Source organism: Gymnogyps californianus, chromosome 1 (assembly GCF_018139145.2).
Source record: "Gymnogyps californianus isolate 813 chromosome 1, ASM1813914v2, whole genome shotgun sequence".
In the NCBI taxonomy this organism is placed as follows: domain Eukaryota; kingdom Metazoa; phylum Chordata; class Aves; order Accipitriformes; family Cathartidae; genus Gymnogyps; species Gymnogyps californianus.
The window spans coordinates 138,655,481-138,672,509 of record NC_059471.1 but is presented as its reverse complement, the minus strand read 5'-3'; the positions used below and the strand labels follow the sequence as shown (position 1 = coordinate 138,672,509).

Here is a 17,029-nt window from a genome sequence, read left to right as displayed (position 1 = left end):
CAAAGAGCTTGGAAGGCCACTCCGCATTTCTTTTTCCTTTTGCAGGTCAGCTTCAGCTTCTCCCCATGTTCCCCTCCAGTAAGTGGATGTTACTGGTATTTACACAAGGAGCCTAAAAGTCAACAGATGGAAATTATTGGAATGGAGAGAAAAGGGGGCCTTTGGGTTTTTTGTTTCAGAGCTTGGTAGATGTGAGCTTTGCCTCTTGTGCAGCACTGTGAGGCCATGTGGAGAACCTGCCTGTGGAGGAGAACTCCAACACCAGAGGAGGTTTCTGCCTGGGTCCCCGCACCGCTCAGTTTAATGAGGCGTGCTGGCTTTTGGTAGGTTTCCGACTGGCTGCCGCCCCACGCCACTGTCTCTCATTAGGTAGGACGTATTTAGGCACTGGATTGAATTTACTTCCATCCCGTGCAGACCTGGTGGTGGTCTGCTTTTTACACACTCCAATTTACAGAGCTAGCGCCAAGCTACTAAATTATTAAGCTGGGGTTTTAATAGAAACCCCTGTGTAGGCTTAAATTGTTTCCACTCTATTTGGAGTTTCCTGCTCTGCTGGTTTTTATTTTGTCCCGTGCATGAAAGCGTGGAGGGAGGAATTCACAGGAAAGCACAGAGGCAAAGAGGAAGAATTCAGCCTGAGAGCACTAGAAAGTATGGACAAAATAAAAGGTTAATCAGTACTGTATCCAGCTCTGATGGAGGTGATAGGGGAAAAAAACTGCTTCCTAATCCCCATGACAGTTCAGCGGAAACTTGTGTGTTTGTTTTCAATGCTGTTTGTAACTTAGGTTTCTCAATAAAATATTTTCTTGCCCAACTATTTTTGACTTGACCTCTTCCCCAGGGCTTGAAAGGGACATTTGTCAGCAAACACAGCTCCCCCAGTTTTCCCCCCAGTGTCAAACCCAGCCGCCACCAGTGGGACGGCAGTGCTCTGTCTGGTGGCACTTCCCTCCTCGGTGGAGGATGCCCCTTCCAGCTTTGCACTGTTTCCACCCAATCCTTCCCTTGCTGCGGGCTCTCCCCTACAGCCCCGCACCACTGTGTTACTGGGTCAGGATTACACTTGCCGATTAAGTACTATGTAAGTCAGATCTGGTCAGCACGGCTTGTTTTTCAGCACTGCACCGATAAATTTGTGTTGTCCCTGATGACAGGTACGATCGCTGTCCTCCACTAAATGGGTTGACTCTGTCACACAGTTAAAGTGAGGGATGTTGTTTGAACCTGTGCTTCCTGGTAGACCGGGAGTTCTCAGCACTGATTCCCTGAGGCTGCTGCATCACGAGCAGTGACCTCCTTCCTCTGGGGGTAATCAGATGGGAGAGGTTCGGAAAAACGGTGATAAGAGGCGGCAGTGCGCTAAAACTGGTCAGCATGTGTCCACTCCTGCCCTTCACTCAACAGCCACTGTGGGCATGCCTTGAGTCCCAAGCGAGGGGACTGCTTTCCATGAGGACAGAGCGTGGTTGCAGGATGCGTGCCCACTGCTCGGACATACCAGTTTGAAGAGCCAGCGCACTGGAATGACTGGGGTTGTTGAGGACAGCTACAGCGAGCCAAAGCAACCAAGCTTCAGGTGTGCGCTTGATGGTTTGGAGCAGATCTGTTACCAAGCACTCTGAATATATGGTACATCTTAACAACATGTAAAACAGCTTAAACGATCTGACTCGGCTCATGTGCATATGGTACTAGCAGCTATCGGCTGAATCCCACCTGGAGTTTGCAGGTCTGGCTGAAGAGAAAGTTGGGCTGTGAATTTTAAAGGCTACCTTCGTCACTCAATGGCAGGAATAGCACTGCAGTTCCTGTCATTGTCATCATGCTTGAGCCGTGTTTGGGTACTTACTGTGTTTAATTGCATGGCTGATTTACTTAATGTCTCTCCTGGGGTCACTCATAACACTTTTATTTTTAGGATTCGGGGAAATTAGGGACACTAGCAATCCATTGTGATTCTGTTGCAAGGCAGGAGTTTTCTAGACAACTATGGTAAAAACAGCCATGGCTTAGTCGCAGAGTAACCTGGCTAAGCCAATGAAATTAGCACTGGCAGGTATGGTAGAGCTTAACGCTTGCAAATGAACAATCTCCACTGAAAATATACTACAGGTGTAGGCGGAGGCCATGAGTTCCCTAGGTTTGGATAACTTGGAGGATATGCATATGGCTTATTGGGAAATCCCTGGCAGTACCTGTTTGCTTTCAACCCTGTAATTAAAGACTTTTCTCATCAAATACTCAGTGTTTGGGTGTGGAACTGAGGTGGTCATATGTCCTCCCCGGTATACAGCTATGAATAATCCCATTTCATGACAAACGGGTTATGTACCTACAAAGGAGCCATAGAGTATGTGGCTGGTATCTCCAGTGGGGCATCTAAGGTACTTCTTGGTTGCTTTTAGGAAAGACAGTGTGCTGAAAGGCCTGCGGTAACAGTTGGCCTAATGCGCCTCGCTCTGCTTGTTGTTTTTAAACAGATGGACCTCTCTGTGGAAACTCTTTATAGCTTCATGCAGGAGCGCCAGAAGAAGTATGCCAAGTATGCGGAGCAGATCCAGAAGGTCAATGAGATGTCTGCCATCCTCCGCCGTATACAAATGGGCATCGACCAGACGATCCCGCTGATGGAGCGGCTGAACAGCATGCTGCCAGAGAGCGAGAGGCTGGAGCCCTTCAGCATGAAACCTGACCGGGAGCTAAAGTCTTAGCTGATCCGGCAGGCTCCCCCTCCTCACCTTCCACGCTCCAGTGTTCAGCACAGACGCGCTTCCAACGGGCTGTACTGGCAGATGTTTGAAGTGGATGGTGGTGCTGCCTGCCTCTCTGCCAGGGCATCGGAGGAAGAGCAGTGTCAGCTGCCAGAACTGCGCAGCCAGGAATCCAGGAGCATCCCGGTCCTGTCATCTGGAGAAGATGATTTACCGTTCTTTCATCTCCCTCCTCTTGCCCTCCTGTCTCCTTTACCACTACCACCGCCTGTGCCGAGACATCTGTTTCATTGCTGTGACTAGATTGGGGTTTACAGAGGAGGAGTTTTCTTTCATCTGATTTTTGTTTTTTGACGAGAAAAACTCAAAGGGATACGGGGTGTGACAAACCCTCTAACATGGTTTTTGTGCCACTGGGGTTTAGACGATTAGATGGCTGGCAGGTATTTCTGAGATCCCCTGGCCTTGGAAATATGTGTGTTTTATAGGTGAAAGTGCGGGAGCCAGGAACTGGCTTATTAAAGTCTGCCTATTATCATAATTAACATGGTTTGCGTGGCAGGGTTTTGGCATGTCCTCCTCGAGGCTCCTGTTTTTATGGGCTCACTAATTTATGAGGCTGTAAAGGAGTAACTGTTCCAGATATGTGTGTCTGTTAATGTTAAGCAAGCCTTAGCATTCCTCTCCCCCTTGCCCTGGCAATGTCCCCATGCCCCAGCTGGTGGCATTCCGTGTCCCTCACCTTGCACAGTGATTCTGACAGGCGCTGGCACCGACCTGCTCACTTTGCATCCCAAAGTTGGACACGAGGTGTCTTTTTCTATTTTTATTGGGACGCTCCAGTTATCTTGGTGCTGTCTTTTTCTACCAGAGGGATGCAGTTGTTTCTTTACCTTCAAGTGTATGGAGTTGGGAGGGAGGGAGACACGAGAAGTCCTTTGGGTCTTTGCATTGGCTTAGCTGCTGTCATGCTGAGAGCTTGCCTGAGCGTGGTTTTTAATGACTGAAACCACATGGCCCTTTGGGACCATGCTCAGCAAACTGCTCCAAAGGCAACAGGATGTTCTTGCCTTCTCCCAAGCTGAGGTCCCTGCTGCAAGGCAGGCAGTGTGTCCACGCCGCCCGGGTGCTGGGCTGGCCTGGCCTGTGGGAGATGGGTTGCTTGCCAAGTCTGCCACTGGTCTGCTGGCTGCAGGCGATTTGCAGCACCTCTCCGAGCTTTGGTTTCTCCCTGTATAAAACAGGGGGATATTTTATATGCTGCTGTAAAAATATTTACGGATCTAGAAATAGGGTTTAACAGCCTGCGTCGCCATTGCGGGGCAGCTTGTGTCCGCAGCAGAAAGAGCATGAAACCAGAAGTGAGGAGCTCTTGGTTTGCTGGGTCAGGGGTAGGTTTGTGTGTGTTATGTTAGTCCCAGGATGCTGTTGCTGGCGAGGAGGCCGAAGCACGCCCATGAACCCCAAGGGTTGTTGTATGTCAGGAGCGTGGTTCCAGTGGTGAGGACAGCCCTCTTTGAGAGAGTCAGTGACAACCCATCTTCCAGTACAGCACAAGGCTAGGTGACTTGCCAAAGATGACTTGCTTTGATACCTCTTAGTACTTAAGAGTACTTAATCAGCAAAAGATTGTCTCTCTTTGGGAATAAGAGCGCAGTAGGTTTTTGATGGTATTAATTATTGCCTGGTGGCAGGAAGCAACAGGCCATTCTCTTGTTGCGTTCCCAAAGGCCGTGTAGTGTAGAGTGAATTTTTGTGATGCAGACTGCAGCCAACTTTGATGTGTATATCTGAACCATAGCGGTGATTGGACCCCAGGACCCGCTGAACACTGTCTGAAAGCAGAGTCCCGTAGAAATGAAGCCCCCTGGAATGATGCCCTGGGAACAGCAACTGACTGCTTCAGAGAGGGCAAGGAACTCAGCAGGAGATTTTCTAGTAAAGGCAGCAGAGTGGGCCTCCTCCTCTGCTGCTTCCACCCCAGAGTTGTTACATAGTTGTATATACATAGCCCTATGCTGTATGTTGCACAGGATGTAGCGTCAGGCTTCCATCCTTGCTCATGCCTCCTGCAGTATTTTACACTTGGTTTGTTAAAAGCTTACATGAGACTTAACCCATGAAAACCTGCTTGTCATGGCCATGCCCGTGAGGGTCGTCACGGAACATGTCTCTGCCTCCCGCCATCAGACACACCAGAATATTCAGCAGCTTTAAATAGCAGCTGCAGGCATTTTTGTCCTCCTTGTCCAGATGATGCTGTCTGGAAGTTTAGAATGTGCGACATTCAGCTGTCTGCCAGACGGGATCATGGATATCCCACACCCTGGCGTGCTGGAAGCCTATACCGGTGGGAAGATCCTGATATTGGATCTCGAGGCAAGGGCTAGGCTGCAGATGCTCTCTCCTGTAAAGCTCCTAGACATTTGGCCTCATGCTATTAAGTATCAGATCAAAGCATTGCTCCTTGTGGTGCTAATGAGGGCAAGCGAATAGTATTCCTATCTGAAAGCTGCAGGAGCGAGGGCTGCCAATCAGTTTCTTCCTTTTTTGCTATAAAACACCTAGACATTGGGCTGATAATGGGAGAAAATGCTTGTTCCTATGAACACTGGCCTTTAAGCTTGTGGATATGCTGCTGGATACGCTGTGGATACATATCTAGCTCCCAGCTAGAGCTTTCTGAGCAGCAAGAGTAAGTTGTGAAAAACGTTAATAGCTTAACTAGAAAGAAATCAGAGCTGAAACGTGAAGACCGACCTCTTCCAAAGCACGCAGGTCATCACCTTCATTCCACAGGTGATAAAGTGTTGTATGGGTACTGTAAGATAGCGTGCACCCTCTAACTGTTCTCAAACGATGGTTTACAGTTTTATTTAAAACATTGTCACCACCTTCATTAACTGTAAGTCTTTGGACCTCTCACTGAGGGGAAGACATTTCCTGCCATGTCTTCTTGAGCTGCTATTTGTTGCTTGGCTGCTCCTCATTTGCTTCGCTCTGCGTGCCGCTGTCGGCTCCATCTTGGATGCAGGTGATGCTCGAGGTGAGACTGTTGCTTTACTCCCTTTCACGCTGTTTAGCAGGAGATTTGAGATGTGACTGGAGTTACCTTTCTGCTTATGAATTCCCTTTTCCAAGCCAAACGCTGTTGGAGAAGGCCTCGGATATCTCTCACGAATGTACTAGCCATTACTTCTACCATGAAGTTAGTGCTATGAACAGGGAATAATCTGGCGTGCTCCACTGAAAACAAACATTTCTGCCCTTTTCTGCTTTCTGAGGTGGTGTGTGGTCTGGGGTACAGGCTAAGCTTCTTGATATGCAATCTTCTGAAAAGCTGGAGAACAGGGCGAGTCTCTGGGTCTGTGGTTCCCCACTGGCCGGAGCTGCTCTGGTTCTTCCCCTGACTCTGCTGTTGCGACCCCCGCTTTGTGCTGCCACTGGTGCTTGTTGCGTCCTACACTGATCGGTGTGCTACACGCGCAGAAGAGGTTCGCTTTGTTGTTTCCGTTGTTTTTGTAATTTAATGCATTGACAGGGTGCTAAAGTGCCAACCTATCTGCAGGGCAACTTCTGTGAAGATCTGGTGAAGGGGACAGAGAAGAGTTTTTGAGGTTTTTTTAAATATATGTATTTTAAATTAAATGTATTTAAATATATTTAAATATTTAAAGTGTATTTTCCCCTCCTCTAAGCTTTTACACAGAAAGAGTAGAAATACATGTTTTCACAGGCCCAATCATTGCATCAGCCAGCCCCTCTCTCTCAGACTGCGTGCCAGTGGTTTCCTGAGGTACTGTTGTAATGTCCCTCCCGTTCCCAAGCTGCCAGAGTGTATTTTGATTGCCAGCTTTGTGGCTGAGTGCTCCTTGGTTTATGGGTGGTTATCCTGTTCGCAGACTTGCTCTGCTTTCAGCTCCCTACATGCTACGTGTTCCACAGCTCCAGCATTAAAACGTTTGGTATCGTTCTTTTCCAAGTGTGTTGTTTCTCCAGTTGCCTTGCTTATTCTCCATTTACAGCGCACCACTTCTTGCTGTGATGTCTATGGACAGTCCACACGCTTTAGCGTGGGAGGTCATATCTTAGCTTTACTGCTTTGTACACAGAACCCACCTTCATGCTGTGGAGATGGCTGGTTTAAGCCGCTCTGGGGCTGCCTCTGCCCTGGGACTGTAAGGAAATGTGTGTCCTGGAATGAAAATAAATGTTGGGGGTTTTTTTGGATGCTGTCCTAATTCTGGTTGGCACTGATGTCCAGTTTAAATAAATGATGTGCGCAGCGATGCTTGTGACTTGCCAGCAGTGGAGTGGGACCATAGTTCAGCTCGCTGCCTACCTTTTCTGTGCTGGTAGCCTCTTGGAGGTAAAGAGGAGGGTCTGGGACCGATGGACTCAGACACTTGTGTAAGACTGCAGCTTCCCTGCACAAAGCACTTGTGGTGTGAGACACTCTCTGCCTGTTTCGTTAGGGCACTTGCACCTTGTGTGCACCCTACGGCTTTCCTAAGATTCAGCGGGAAGACTAAACATGAGCAGCGAAGTATTTCTCATTTCTTTTTTTTTTTTCCTCCCCCACACTTATCTTCCTGTCAAAAAGAGACCATGTCCTGACAGATGCTTTACATCAGTTCTTTGCCAGATCGCAGAAGGAACTAGAGCTGGGCATCCTTGGGCAGGCTGGCTTTCAGGGTGGCCCCTGCCCTGCTGGCTGCTCATCTCCTCCTGCTGATTCTTCACACATCACTGAATGGGTCAGTTTGCACTTTTATCCAAAGTTCAGCCTCTTTTCAGCTCACCTGTGGTACTTCTCTGGGGGTTGTTGGCTTGCTTTCAGCTGCCACAGTTAGGTTTTAACTTCTTCATAACATGAGCCTGCACGGGACAGCCTGATCCACAGCAAGGTGACACAAAAAGGAGAATAGCTCACCCAGTGGTCCCCAAAGCCAGGGTAGATCTGAGGTGGTGATGGGTGTGCTCAGCGCACCTATAGCATTACAGAGCTAATCCTCCTATGGCGTGGGAGAGGAGAGGAGCATTCAAAGGGCAATTCTTAATGTCAGCTGCCTAAAATAACCCTTTTTGTCTTTTTAAAAGCTTTGTATTTTAACAGATGGAGAGTGAGCACTGACCTCATAGGGAGTCTGTGAAGGTAATGAAATATGATATGCAGCTTACTACTGTGTCCTAGCAAAAGGGCTGCCCTGCCCCAGTTTTGGGGAGCCGATTGTGGACAGGCATTAACAGCCCTGTAATCTGCAAAGCACCTTACGACCACTGTGCGCACTTCCTCCCACAGGAGGTGGCAGGAGCCTGCTGTAGTGCCATGAGCATCTCCTGGGAACCTGGTGATCTTAGGGAAGCCCAGCTTCGAGAACATCCCGAGATGGAGCCGTTTCCTGCAGGAAGCAGGTCATTCTAATAAACTTAGAAAATCAGTGGTTTAGAGGAGAGTAAGTGAATGTAACTGCAGGAGAACGCTGTTCTCCTGGCATTGGGAAAGTAAAGTAGCGATGGTCTCTCACCTACTGCACAGGTGCTGCTGTGAACAGAGAGAGATGTAAATGTACAGGGGGTTTTTGTTTTGGTTTTGTTTTGTTTTGAAGTGATCTGATGCCCCAGCCTCATCGCTGCCTGTAGTGATCACACTTTGGCTTTGTACAGCAGTGGTGCTTGGTGTGAAGGTCCCTGTAAACAGCAGCTGAAATCCACACCTCAAAGTGAGCAATCCCTTCCAGCAGGGCAATTCTCTAAAAGTCTGTTTTACAGCATTTTATATGCTAGGAAAGCAGCCCCTTCCCAGAGGGGTGGGTATTGCAGGCTAGAAATAGTTCCCTTTTTCCTTTTCTATTTATAGTGGCTCTCGTTAATATTCTCAAAGTGCAGAACAGTCGAAGGCTTCGCATTTCGGCTCAAGGGCCAAGAAGTTCTCTGTAGGCATGGTTCAAAGCGAAAGGCCAGTTGCCAGGCTAAGCCTATGTATTATGAACCCGTTCTTCTACCTGAATTCCCAATTGTGGTTTTGTGTGTATAACATAACAGTGGTGGTGTATTATAATGCTATAATGCCTAAAAGTACTAGAAAAACTCTACTTTTATCTCAGAAACTAAGAACAAATAACAGGCGAGCTAGGTTGGTCCCTGTTCAGTCAGGGTGTGGCTAATTAAAATGTCTAGGTAGGCGAGTTTGGCTGAATCTCAGTAATTTCAGATTTAAAACACGGCAGTAACAGCCTTATTAGGACTCCAGTGCTGTCCCCAGGAGAAGCGCCAGGCCGCTGTTCTGGGCTTTTGATACCACCACTTTCTGGTAGAAGTCAATTTGTAATTTGTGCTGTGAGTCAAAGCATAATGAGCAGTTAGCTGATCAACATATAGTTAGTAAAAACAGCAGCTCACATAATTACCACACTTCTGTGCTCTCTCTCACTCCCACCCCTACCTGCCTAGCCCCTTCAAAAGTAGGGCTACCTGATCCATGCTGGGGAGGGGTTGCCCTGTTTTCAGTCCACTTCACTCTAGGAATGTAACTGTGATGGTTACATCAAGAACCTAGTGACCTCAGGGACCTCTTCCCAGTAATGCCAGTCAATGAAATGAAAATTAAATGTTGATGACATGCATGAGAAGCATGTCAGTTGCCTCTTGGGTTTTGACTGGAGATGGAGTTAGACTGTCTCTTCACAGAGCTGTCTACTGGCAGGGGCAAGAGTGGAGGGATGGAGGGAACAAGAGCAGAGAGAATCCTGCAAAGCAGGCAAAAGGATGAGTGGTGAAAGCTGAAGTGCCTGCTTCAAAAACAGAGCTTGAGGGAACAGACAGAGCTAGTCTGACCTACTGGGATCAGAAGCGGACTTTGGAGTAGGGTGAGGGAAGGTAGAGCAGGTAAATCTTAGAAGATTGTCAGGGCAACCTGTTTTGTAGGCTAACAAGCTGATGCCATTTAGGTCTAGTATTGTGCATGGTTCTTGTTTTACTGTGCAATGGATGCAGGCTTTCTATGTAAGAGCTAGTACGTCTTGTTTGTAGAAAGGAAGCACAGAAGCTCACGCAGGTTCTTGTGCTCTGGCTGATGGTACAGTCTCTTCTAGAGAGGCCAAAGATTCTGCATTTCCCTTTCTGGGATTATGCTTTGAAATTTTCTTTAAAAAAAAAACACAACAAATGCTTCTGTTACTGCACCTGAGTTTGAAGACGCTGTTACACAAACTTGTAGGCTTTGCCATCTAAGGATATAACCGTAGCAGCCATATTCTACTGCAGGATTTAATTCTAATATATGCTACATTTGTATAAGTTATTCTCTGAAGGAGCAATGAGGGGCATACCCCTCCCTCAGCAATTGCAAGTCGCTCTGAATGCTTCAGGACTGGCAGAATCAGTCAAAACAAGTATTTAAACAAGTAATTAAATTCTTCAGCTAAGAAGTATGGGAGGCAAGAAAAAGCATGGGGTTCGTTCTATGTAACTTAATCAATTTGAAATACTTGGTTCAGAAGGACTAGCACAGCTGCGTTGGGAACAGTTTACTCCCAACAGTATTAGACATTGTAAGATGTTAATGCAGAGAAGCACCACTGTTGCTGTCCAAGGGTAATCAGGAACAGGTAAGAGACTTAAACTGTAACTGGTGCTGTAAAATCACCGCTGCTTGCAACAAGCGGTCCAAAGCTACCCAATCTGTGTCACTCATTTACAGGCACATGTCCACAGAGAAGGACATGTATGATAAAGATGAGCCCCTGCTAGTCCTGGGTGCTGGCAAGCGGGTCATACTGCAGGCAGGTAATGCACACTCCACAGCCAGAGGCACACAGGCTCCTTCCTCAGCTGTTCTATATAAACAGGTACCATTTCTGATTTTATTTCATCATAACATACAGGTAATGCTCATGACACAACAAGATGAGAAACTCACATCTCTCTGAACCATTTAAACAGCTTGCCATACACCAAAGAACATTATATTCATATTCAACATGTACACATTTCCCCCCTCGCATCCTCCACTTTGCTTTCCAAACTTCTACAAACCATTTCCAGCATTGTTCAGGTACAGGACACTAGTTCAGATAGGAGACAGGGCACTACCCTGTGCAGGACAATGGGGTTAAGGCTTCCTCCTACAGGAACCCGTCCCCTAAAAATAGTGAGCCTACAGCTTTGATTCATTCAGTGACTATAGTGTACTGGAAATCATGAGGAGCCAGAAGACCAGATTTCAGTTCCTCAGAAGGTGATTAACCAAACAAAACCCAAACGTACATATTTGTATATATAGAGAGAAGGGGAGAACACACACATGTGAGGGAGCACAGAAGACAGGAAGATTCTGTTTCTGCCTCTAGGGATTGATTTGTGTTAACCCCCATTAACTGATTTAAATCAAAGACACAGGCTTTTACTGAAACCTAGCTGAGAGGAGCACTGCTAAACCATTTACATAGGTACATACACAGGGTGTGTATACATGCTGAAAATAGTTGCAATGTAATTGCTTTCACTTGATATGTAAACAGAGACAAGTGGCAGTATGTTTAATGAATAGCCAAGACCTGACATGCTTTCCAGTGTGGTGTCAACCTATCCCTTGCCCGGACTACCCCTTCTTCCAGCATCTCATACACACAGCACGAACACAGCCTCTGGGTTCGGTTACTCCTGGTGCTGCCTCTCTCTGCCTTTTGCACTTTTTAGGATCAAGTTAGTCAATGCTGTAGCTTTCAGTGCTATTTTCAACAGTCTGCTGTAGGAAATTAAAGTCACATCCTAGCCACAAAACAAAACAATGACAAAAATCTTCTCCACTTTTCAATATAGTAAAACCTGAGATTTGAGTCACAAACTAGCTAAACTTACAGTAAAAAAAACCAAACATAACCCAAGCTGCTGACTTGAATTAGGGCTTCAGTTTGCTGCTGACAAATTTTTTTAAAGCTGTTGGCCAGGGGTAAGTATTTGTTACATGTGATTTACAATTTTCAGCTGCCTGCACTGAAATGGGACAAAACAATATAGTTCCCCCCAAATACACATGTTCTGAGGGGTGCTGGGGAAGACCGAGATAACACATGTGCAGCTCCCATCGGAGCAGGAAGGATGAAGCTTTACGCTGTGCCTCTGGTACTGCCCCTCACTGACTGTAAACCTCTTGCAGCAACGTGCGCACATAAAACCATTTGAGCAGCAGCAGCCAAGGTACTGCTGCATGAATGGTGAGCTGGAGGGGAAGCAGCTGGTTCACTGTCAAAAACAACACAAGAAGGGCTGTGCCTAATCTCCCATGAAACGCTCCCGCTGGCAGCAGAGAAGTGACACCTCCTTGAGCTGGCGTGTTCCCCTGGGGTGGTGAGGGTGAGGACGTGGTACTGGCCAGCAGCAGCACGGCTACAAGTGTCTGCAGCCAAATCACGCATCGGCACGCTGGGAAACCAAGACCCCGCGCGGGGACAGCGGACAACAGCCAGGATCAGGTTTCTTTGGAGCCGCGAGTACAGGAGGTGAGCAGGCTTCCCATTAAAGCTGTCTCTTAAACTCCCTTTCTTTCACACCACACTATAAGATGGGATGCTGGAGGTCATCCCCTTCTGTTTTCCTTGGACAGCCAGCCAGACTTCTCTTTCTCAGATGAAGTCAGGAAAACTAATGAGAAGCTTCTATCTCCAAGTCCCCACAGTTTGGGTGAGGATGTTGGGATGGAAAAAAATAACCACCTGAATTGCCCCCACCCCACGCATGACTGGAACCACATATGAAGAGCAGTTCCTTAATGGTACTGCTCAGTTAAGGACAAAAGCCCATCCCACCTCATTTTTTTTTTTTTTTAAAAGCTAAAAAAGCACCTTCAAGAGCTGTCACTTGGCAAGAAAAGGATGTTGCAGTATTGTACCAGCCACTTCTCTTGCACGTAACCCTCAGTATTAACCACTCCCTTATACCTTAGAAGCCAAAGCAGCTACCCCTCTCCCAGAAGCCAGCTTAATATCAAAAATACAAATACTGCTCATTTTATGTTTCAAAAGAGGGGGAAACAGTCAGAAGTATGGTTCATTTGTCTTTTTTAAGAATTGCTGCTGAGCCAACTGAAACACTTGTGCGTAGACAGCTTTAAAAAAAAAAAAATCAAATGTGGCTAGTCGTTACTTGTTCACATTGCTTATGAACTGACTACCAGCATCTGGCAGCCATAAAGCCCTAGTTTATTTTTTATATTTTTGAGGTACTGGGTTTTTTTTCTCTGAAGCAGCTCTCTAACGAATCACCTAAAGCCTATCCATTAGAACAATAGTTACACCAGTATTTACATTTGTCTGAACTGTGTGTTCAGACCAGCCTTGCTGTAAAATCAGTCCCTACGTCCTTTGGAATCGCTCCCGGTCTCCTTTCTTATGGGAAAAAGGTCTCCCTCCAGAGGTTGGCTCAGTGTCAGGGCTAAGGTGCACTGGTGAGGATGTGGGGCATGAGGAGGGGAGAACAAAACTAGCTTTGATGGGTAGGAGCGTGTTTCAGTGGAACCAGAGAAAGGGTTTGATACCAAGAGAGCTTCCTTTTAAAAACCACTGAAAGGATGTGCAATCCATTGCATATAATTGCTTCCTCTGTCAGGGAAAGATCTTTGAAATGTTCGGCCCTTCTCCAGGAAAGGGGAGGAGAAAAACCCAGCAGTACACTTGGTCTCCTCAGGCAGATGCTCACTTGTCATTTCTTTGCCGTACTAATCTAGTCACTGCGTTCACACTGAAGCCTCGCATTTCTCCCCTCTCCCCCCACCTTTTTGCACAAAGTTTGTTCTTTTCAGATTTACAGGGACCTCTCAAACGCTGGGGGAGCGGCCTGGAGGGGGAAGCAACTCCGATACAGTCACACAAGCCTGCTGCCCCTCAAGACACTTCAATGATTTCCATGCTGCCTGAAAAGCTCGACTGACTGCCTACTTTCCCCAGTTCTTCTCTGGATCTGTTGTCTGACATGATGCTCTCCCCAAACTCCATCTGGCAGCTTCTGCGCTTAAACTGCTTTTCAAAAGAGCTCTCCTCATGCCAGCTCCGCCTGGAGTCACCTCGATCACCCTGCTTTGCCCTCCTGCGCACAGCACAGGCTTGGTCACAGCCCGTGGGCAGCTGACTACAGCTGTAGGCAGAGTAAGCAGCGCTGTTCCCATAGATGGCGGAGGCAGAGTAGAAATGCGAGGACTCAGTTGCAAAGTACCAGCTGTTGGTAAGGGACGTAGCCGACGTCTGAGGAGCCAAGATGTCCGAGTGCCAGCCTTTGAGGCCCAGCCCAGCAGCAGACTTCGCCAAATGCTGCTGGCTGGTGGAGAGACCAAACAAGAAGTTCGTTCGGTAGTTGTCTTCCATGCTCCCGCTCCGGTGGAGGGGGTACAGGAGTGACCGCTGAGTGGTGGCACTGCCGCTGGCTCTCCCCAGGTGTTGCCGTTTGCTCTGGCTATCCAGCTGCCAAGTGTTCTGGGGTTTCTTGGGAGGGTTCGCTTCCTCTTTGTCAGGGCTGGTTTCTGGGGTCTGCTCCGAGACCTCCTGGACAGGGGAGAACTGACACAACTTGCTGCTGCCCTCTAAAGCAGTCGCATGTTTGTAGTATTCCAGGGTGTCTTCGGAGGAGGCAAAGCCCTGAACCGATGCAGTCACACAGTTGCTACTTGCTGAGTAGGATACAGATTTGATATCCAAAGAAAAGGAGCGCTTCAGCCGGTTGCTGTCTTCCACCTTATCGAGGGAAACGTGCAGTCCGTTTATGCCCTGTACCAGTGGGCCGTCTTCCAGAGGGGAAGAGTGCCCACGTGGTGCACTGCTGCAGTCCGTCAGCTTCTGTTCCACGATCTCGGAGGTAGTGGTAATGCAGAGCTGGTTAGTGGAGAGGCTGCTCTGCCCACCTTCTGGGACCAGCACGTGCTCACTGCTTTTTTCCAAATGCAGAAGTTTCAGCTTACTAATATGTCCAGGCTGACCGCTCTGGTTCTTGATCTTTTTCTCAAAGTCCAAAAGCTGGCCCAGAAAGTTGAAGTTGGGAGAAATGGTTGGCCTTTTTTCTTTCACAAATCTGGAAAGAGGGGACAAACAAACCAAAAATTAATTTAAGGACCTGCTGCTCAGACCTGAGATAACCCTAGAGCGATTGTTGTGAATGTTAACAGCCTATTCTTAACTTATTGGGATGCTTGTTCCATCAAGCACAAGTAACTTAAGGATGGAGTTAGAAAAAGGCAGCTTTTAAGCAAGATGATAATGCTGGATGCTCTCAATTTGCTCTATAGCTTACTTAAAAGTGGCTAAAAAAGGGGAAAAGAAAGCATTTTTTTTTTTACCTCTTTATGATGTCCATAACAAGGTTTGAATGAATCATTTTCCTTATTTTACTTCACCAGTGGGATCTCTGCTACCTCGGTTTCTGACCAGTTAAGAGCTCCCCAAGTTCTGCATGAACAGCATCAGAGCTCTAGCCAAGAGACCTTGGCCTCCCCTGTGCTACACAAAGCAGACCACCTTCCCCGCTGTTCAAAGGGATGAAATCCCATGTTCCTTTCATGTCTCTCATGCTGCTGTTGTTGCAGTGAGTGCTTCCTACCCTGTTTATCTTTGTCAGGCAAGACCAAGAGCTCTGATATATGCTGACCTTATACAGCAAGTGTCAGTGATTTCTACCATACGCTGGTATTGACCACTGATACGGTCATCAAAAGGAAAAACAGAAAGGAGCAAATGCAGCATTAAAACAAAAACACTCTCTCGAGCCCTGTAAAGTGTTCAGCAGTAAAGGGCAACAGTATTACCAAATCACTGGAAGAATTAACCTATTTTTGAGTCCCATAAGAAGCAGCCTGACTCACATACCCGTGCCAATCTAAGCATGCACTTACATACTTGGTTGAATATGGAGAAGGTGCAATGCATGTGTAAAATGTTCTCCTGAACCAGGACTCTCAATGTATGAAAGACTTAAGTATTAGAAGTCATGTCATATACTTCAAAGTTAAATACAAAAGCATACTTCCTACCTGTCTGATTTGCAATATAGCTAAATAAGTGCTCTGCTTTTTACAGGCTGTAAAACAGAAAGCTGCCCAAATCCCTCCTCCTCTTTCTTTTTTTTTTTTTAAAAACATTCTTGGAACTATGATGAACCAGATGACAAGGGAATTAACAAGGGAAGAAACCTTGAAGAGCTAAATCTAGTACAAACACACATATAATGGATCACTGGGAAAATTAAATACTATTAAAAATAAAATCTCTGGGGATGTGTACAGAAGGTGAGTGTGCAATCATTAAAAACAGCATGAGAAAAATTCAAAGGTGTACTTGTGTACATGTGTATACACTAGCACAAATACAGGCAAGGACATGAAAAATATCAAACAAAACTTGCATTTTTTTTTTTTTTTTAAAGTTGCCAAACAACAAACAATAGTAGGAACAGTCGAGCTGACATGATGACCTGGAATATCACGTTGCACAAACTGATAGTGGAAGCTTCCACCATGAAGTGTAACACTCTCAAATGGAGAAAACTAGTAAGTCTCCTCTGGAGAGATTCTTTAGCTTGATCTCTTAGCATTTAATTTGGGAGCTTTTATTCCAGTGTAAGCAACTCGCTCACAAGATTTCATACAGTCTTCATTCATTTTTTTTCCAGTCAAAGCTAGTTGTATTTGTTATTGGGTTAGTTATTTAAAGCAAGATCCTTCTGGTCAACATTGCAATTTCTGGCCTGTGTTCTGGTAGCCTCTCCAAAACTCTGTTCCTTCCACTTTCTCCTCATCTCACTCCAAAATATTGGGCAGTCCTAAATTTAAAACTAGCTTTTTAAAAAATGAACAGGGTACAAGAAAGTCTGCTGGATCCCCCTGACAAATTTTAAGGCTTTGCAAACTCTTTCATTTCAAAATGCACACTCTTTTTTCCAATTGGAAAACATGCATAACATCTAATTTTGATGTTTATTTCCCTTGTAGAATCCATTATACAAAAGAAAAGATTAAAAACGTTTATTTCCTCAGATCTTTCACTTCAAGTAACAGTATCACCTTTTTATTTTTGTAATCGTGTCAGACAAACATTTTATCTAATGACTTTCATTAACTCAGAGAAAAGTATTCTTCTTTCAAGCTTTGCCAACAAGAGATCCCAAACCAATGAGTGAAATGTGCTGCAGATGGTTCTCACTAAGCCATATCAAAGGAAATATAGCAAAATATAATCTAAATTTCACAGTAGTTGTTCAGTATCTACAGTGCAAGGAGAAAAAGGTCTAGGATGATTAATCCTTCACACTCAGTTCACACTTCTGGTTAA

At 46.3% G+C, this 17,029-nt stretch overlaps 2 protein-coding genes across 2 annotated transcripts in view; one reads left to right on the top strand and one right to left on the bottom strand.

Moving 5' to 3' along the window:
- The window catches only part of BORCS5 (BLOC-1 related complex subunit 5), a 78,375-nt gene extending 71,400 nt beyond the window's left edge, over positions 1-6,975 (top strand). Inside the window, exon 4 of the mRNA XM_050910539.1 lies at positions 2,487-6,975. Within this exon, the coding sequence (XP_050766496.1) occupies positions 2,487-2,717 (231 nt within the window). The 3' untranslated portion in view covers positions 2,718-6,975. The remainder of the gene's footprint in view (positions 1-2,486) is intronic.
- Positions 6,976-10,553: 3,578 nt separating this feature from the next.
- The window catches only part of DUSP16 (dual specificity phosphatase 16), a 69,685-nt gene continuing 63,209 nt past the window's right edge, over positions 10,554-17,029 (bottom strand). The window contains exon 7 of the mRNA XM_050897984.1: positions 10,554-14,777. Coding sequence (XP_050753941.1) covers positions 13,601-14,777 — 1,177 coding nt within the window. The 3' untranslated portion in view covers positions 10,554-13,600. The remainder of the gene's footprint in view (positions 14,778-17,029) is intronic.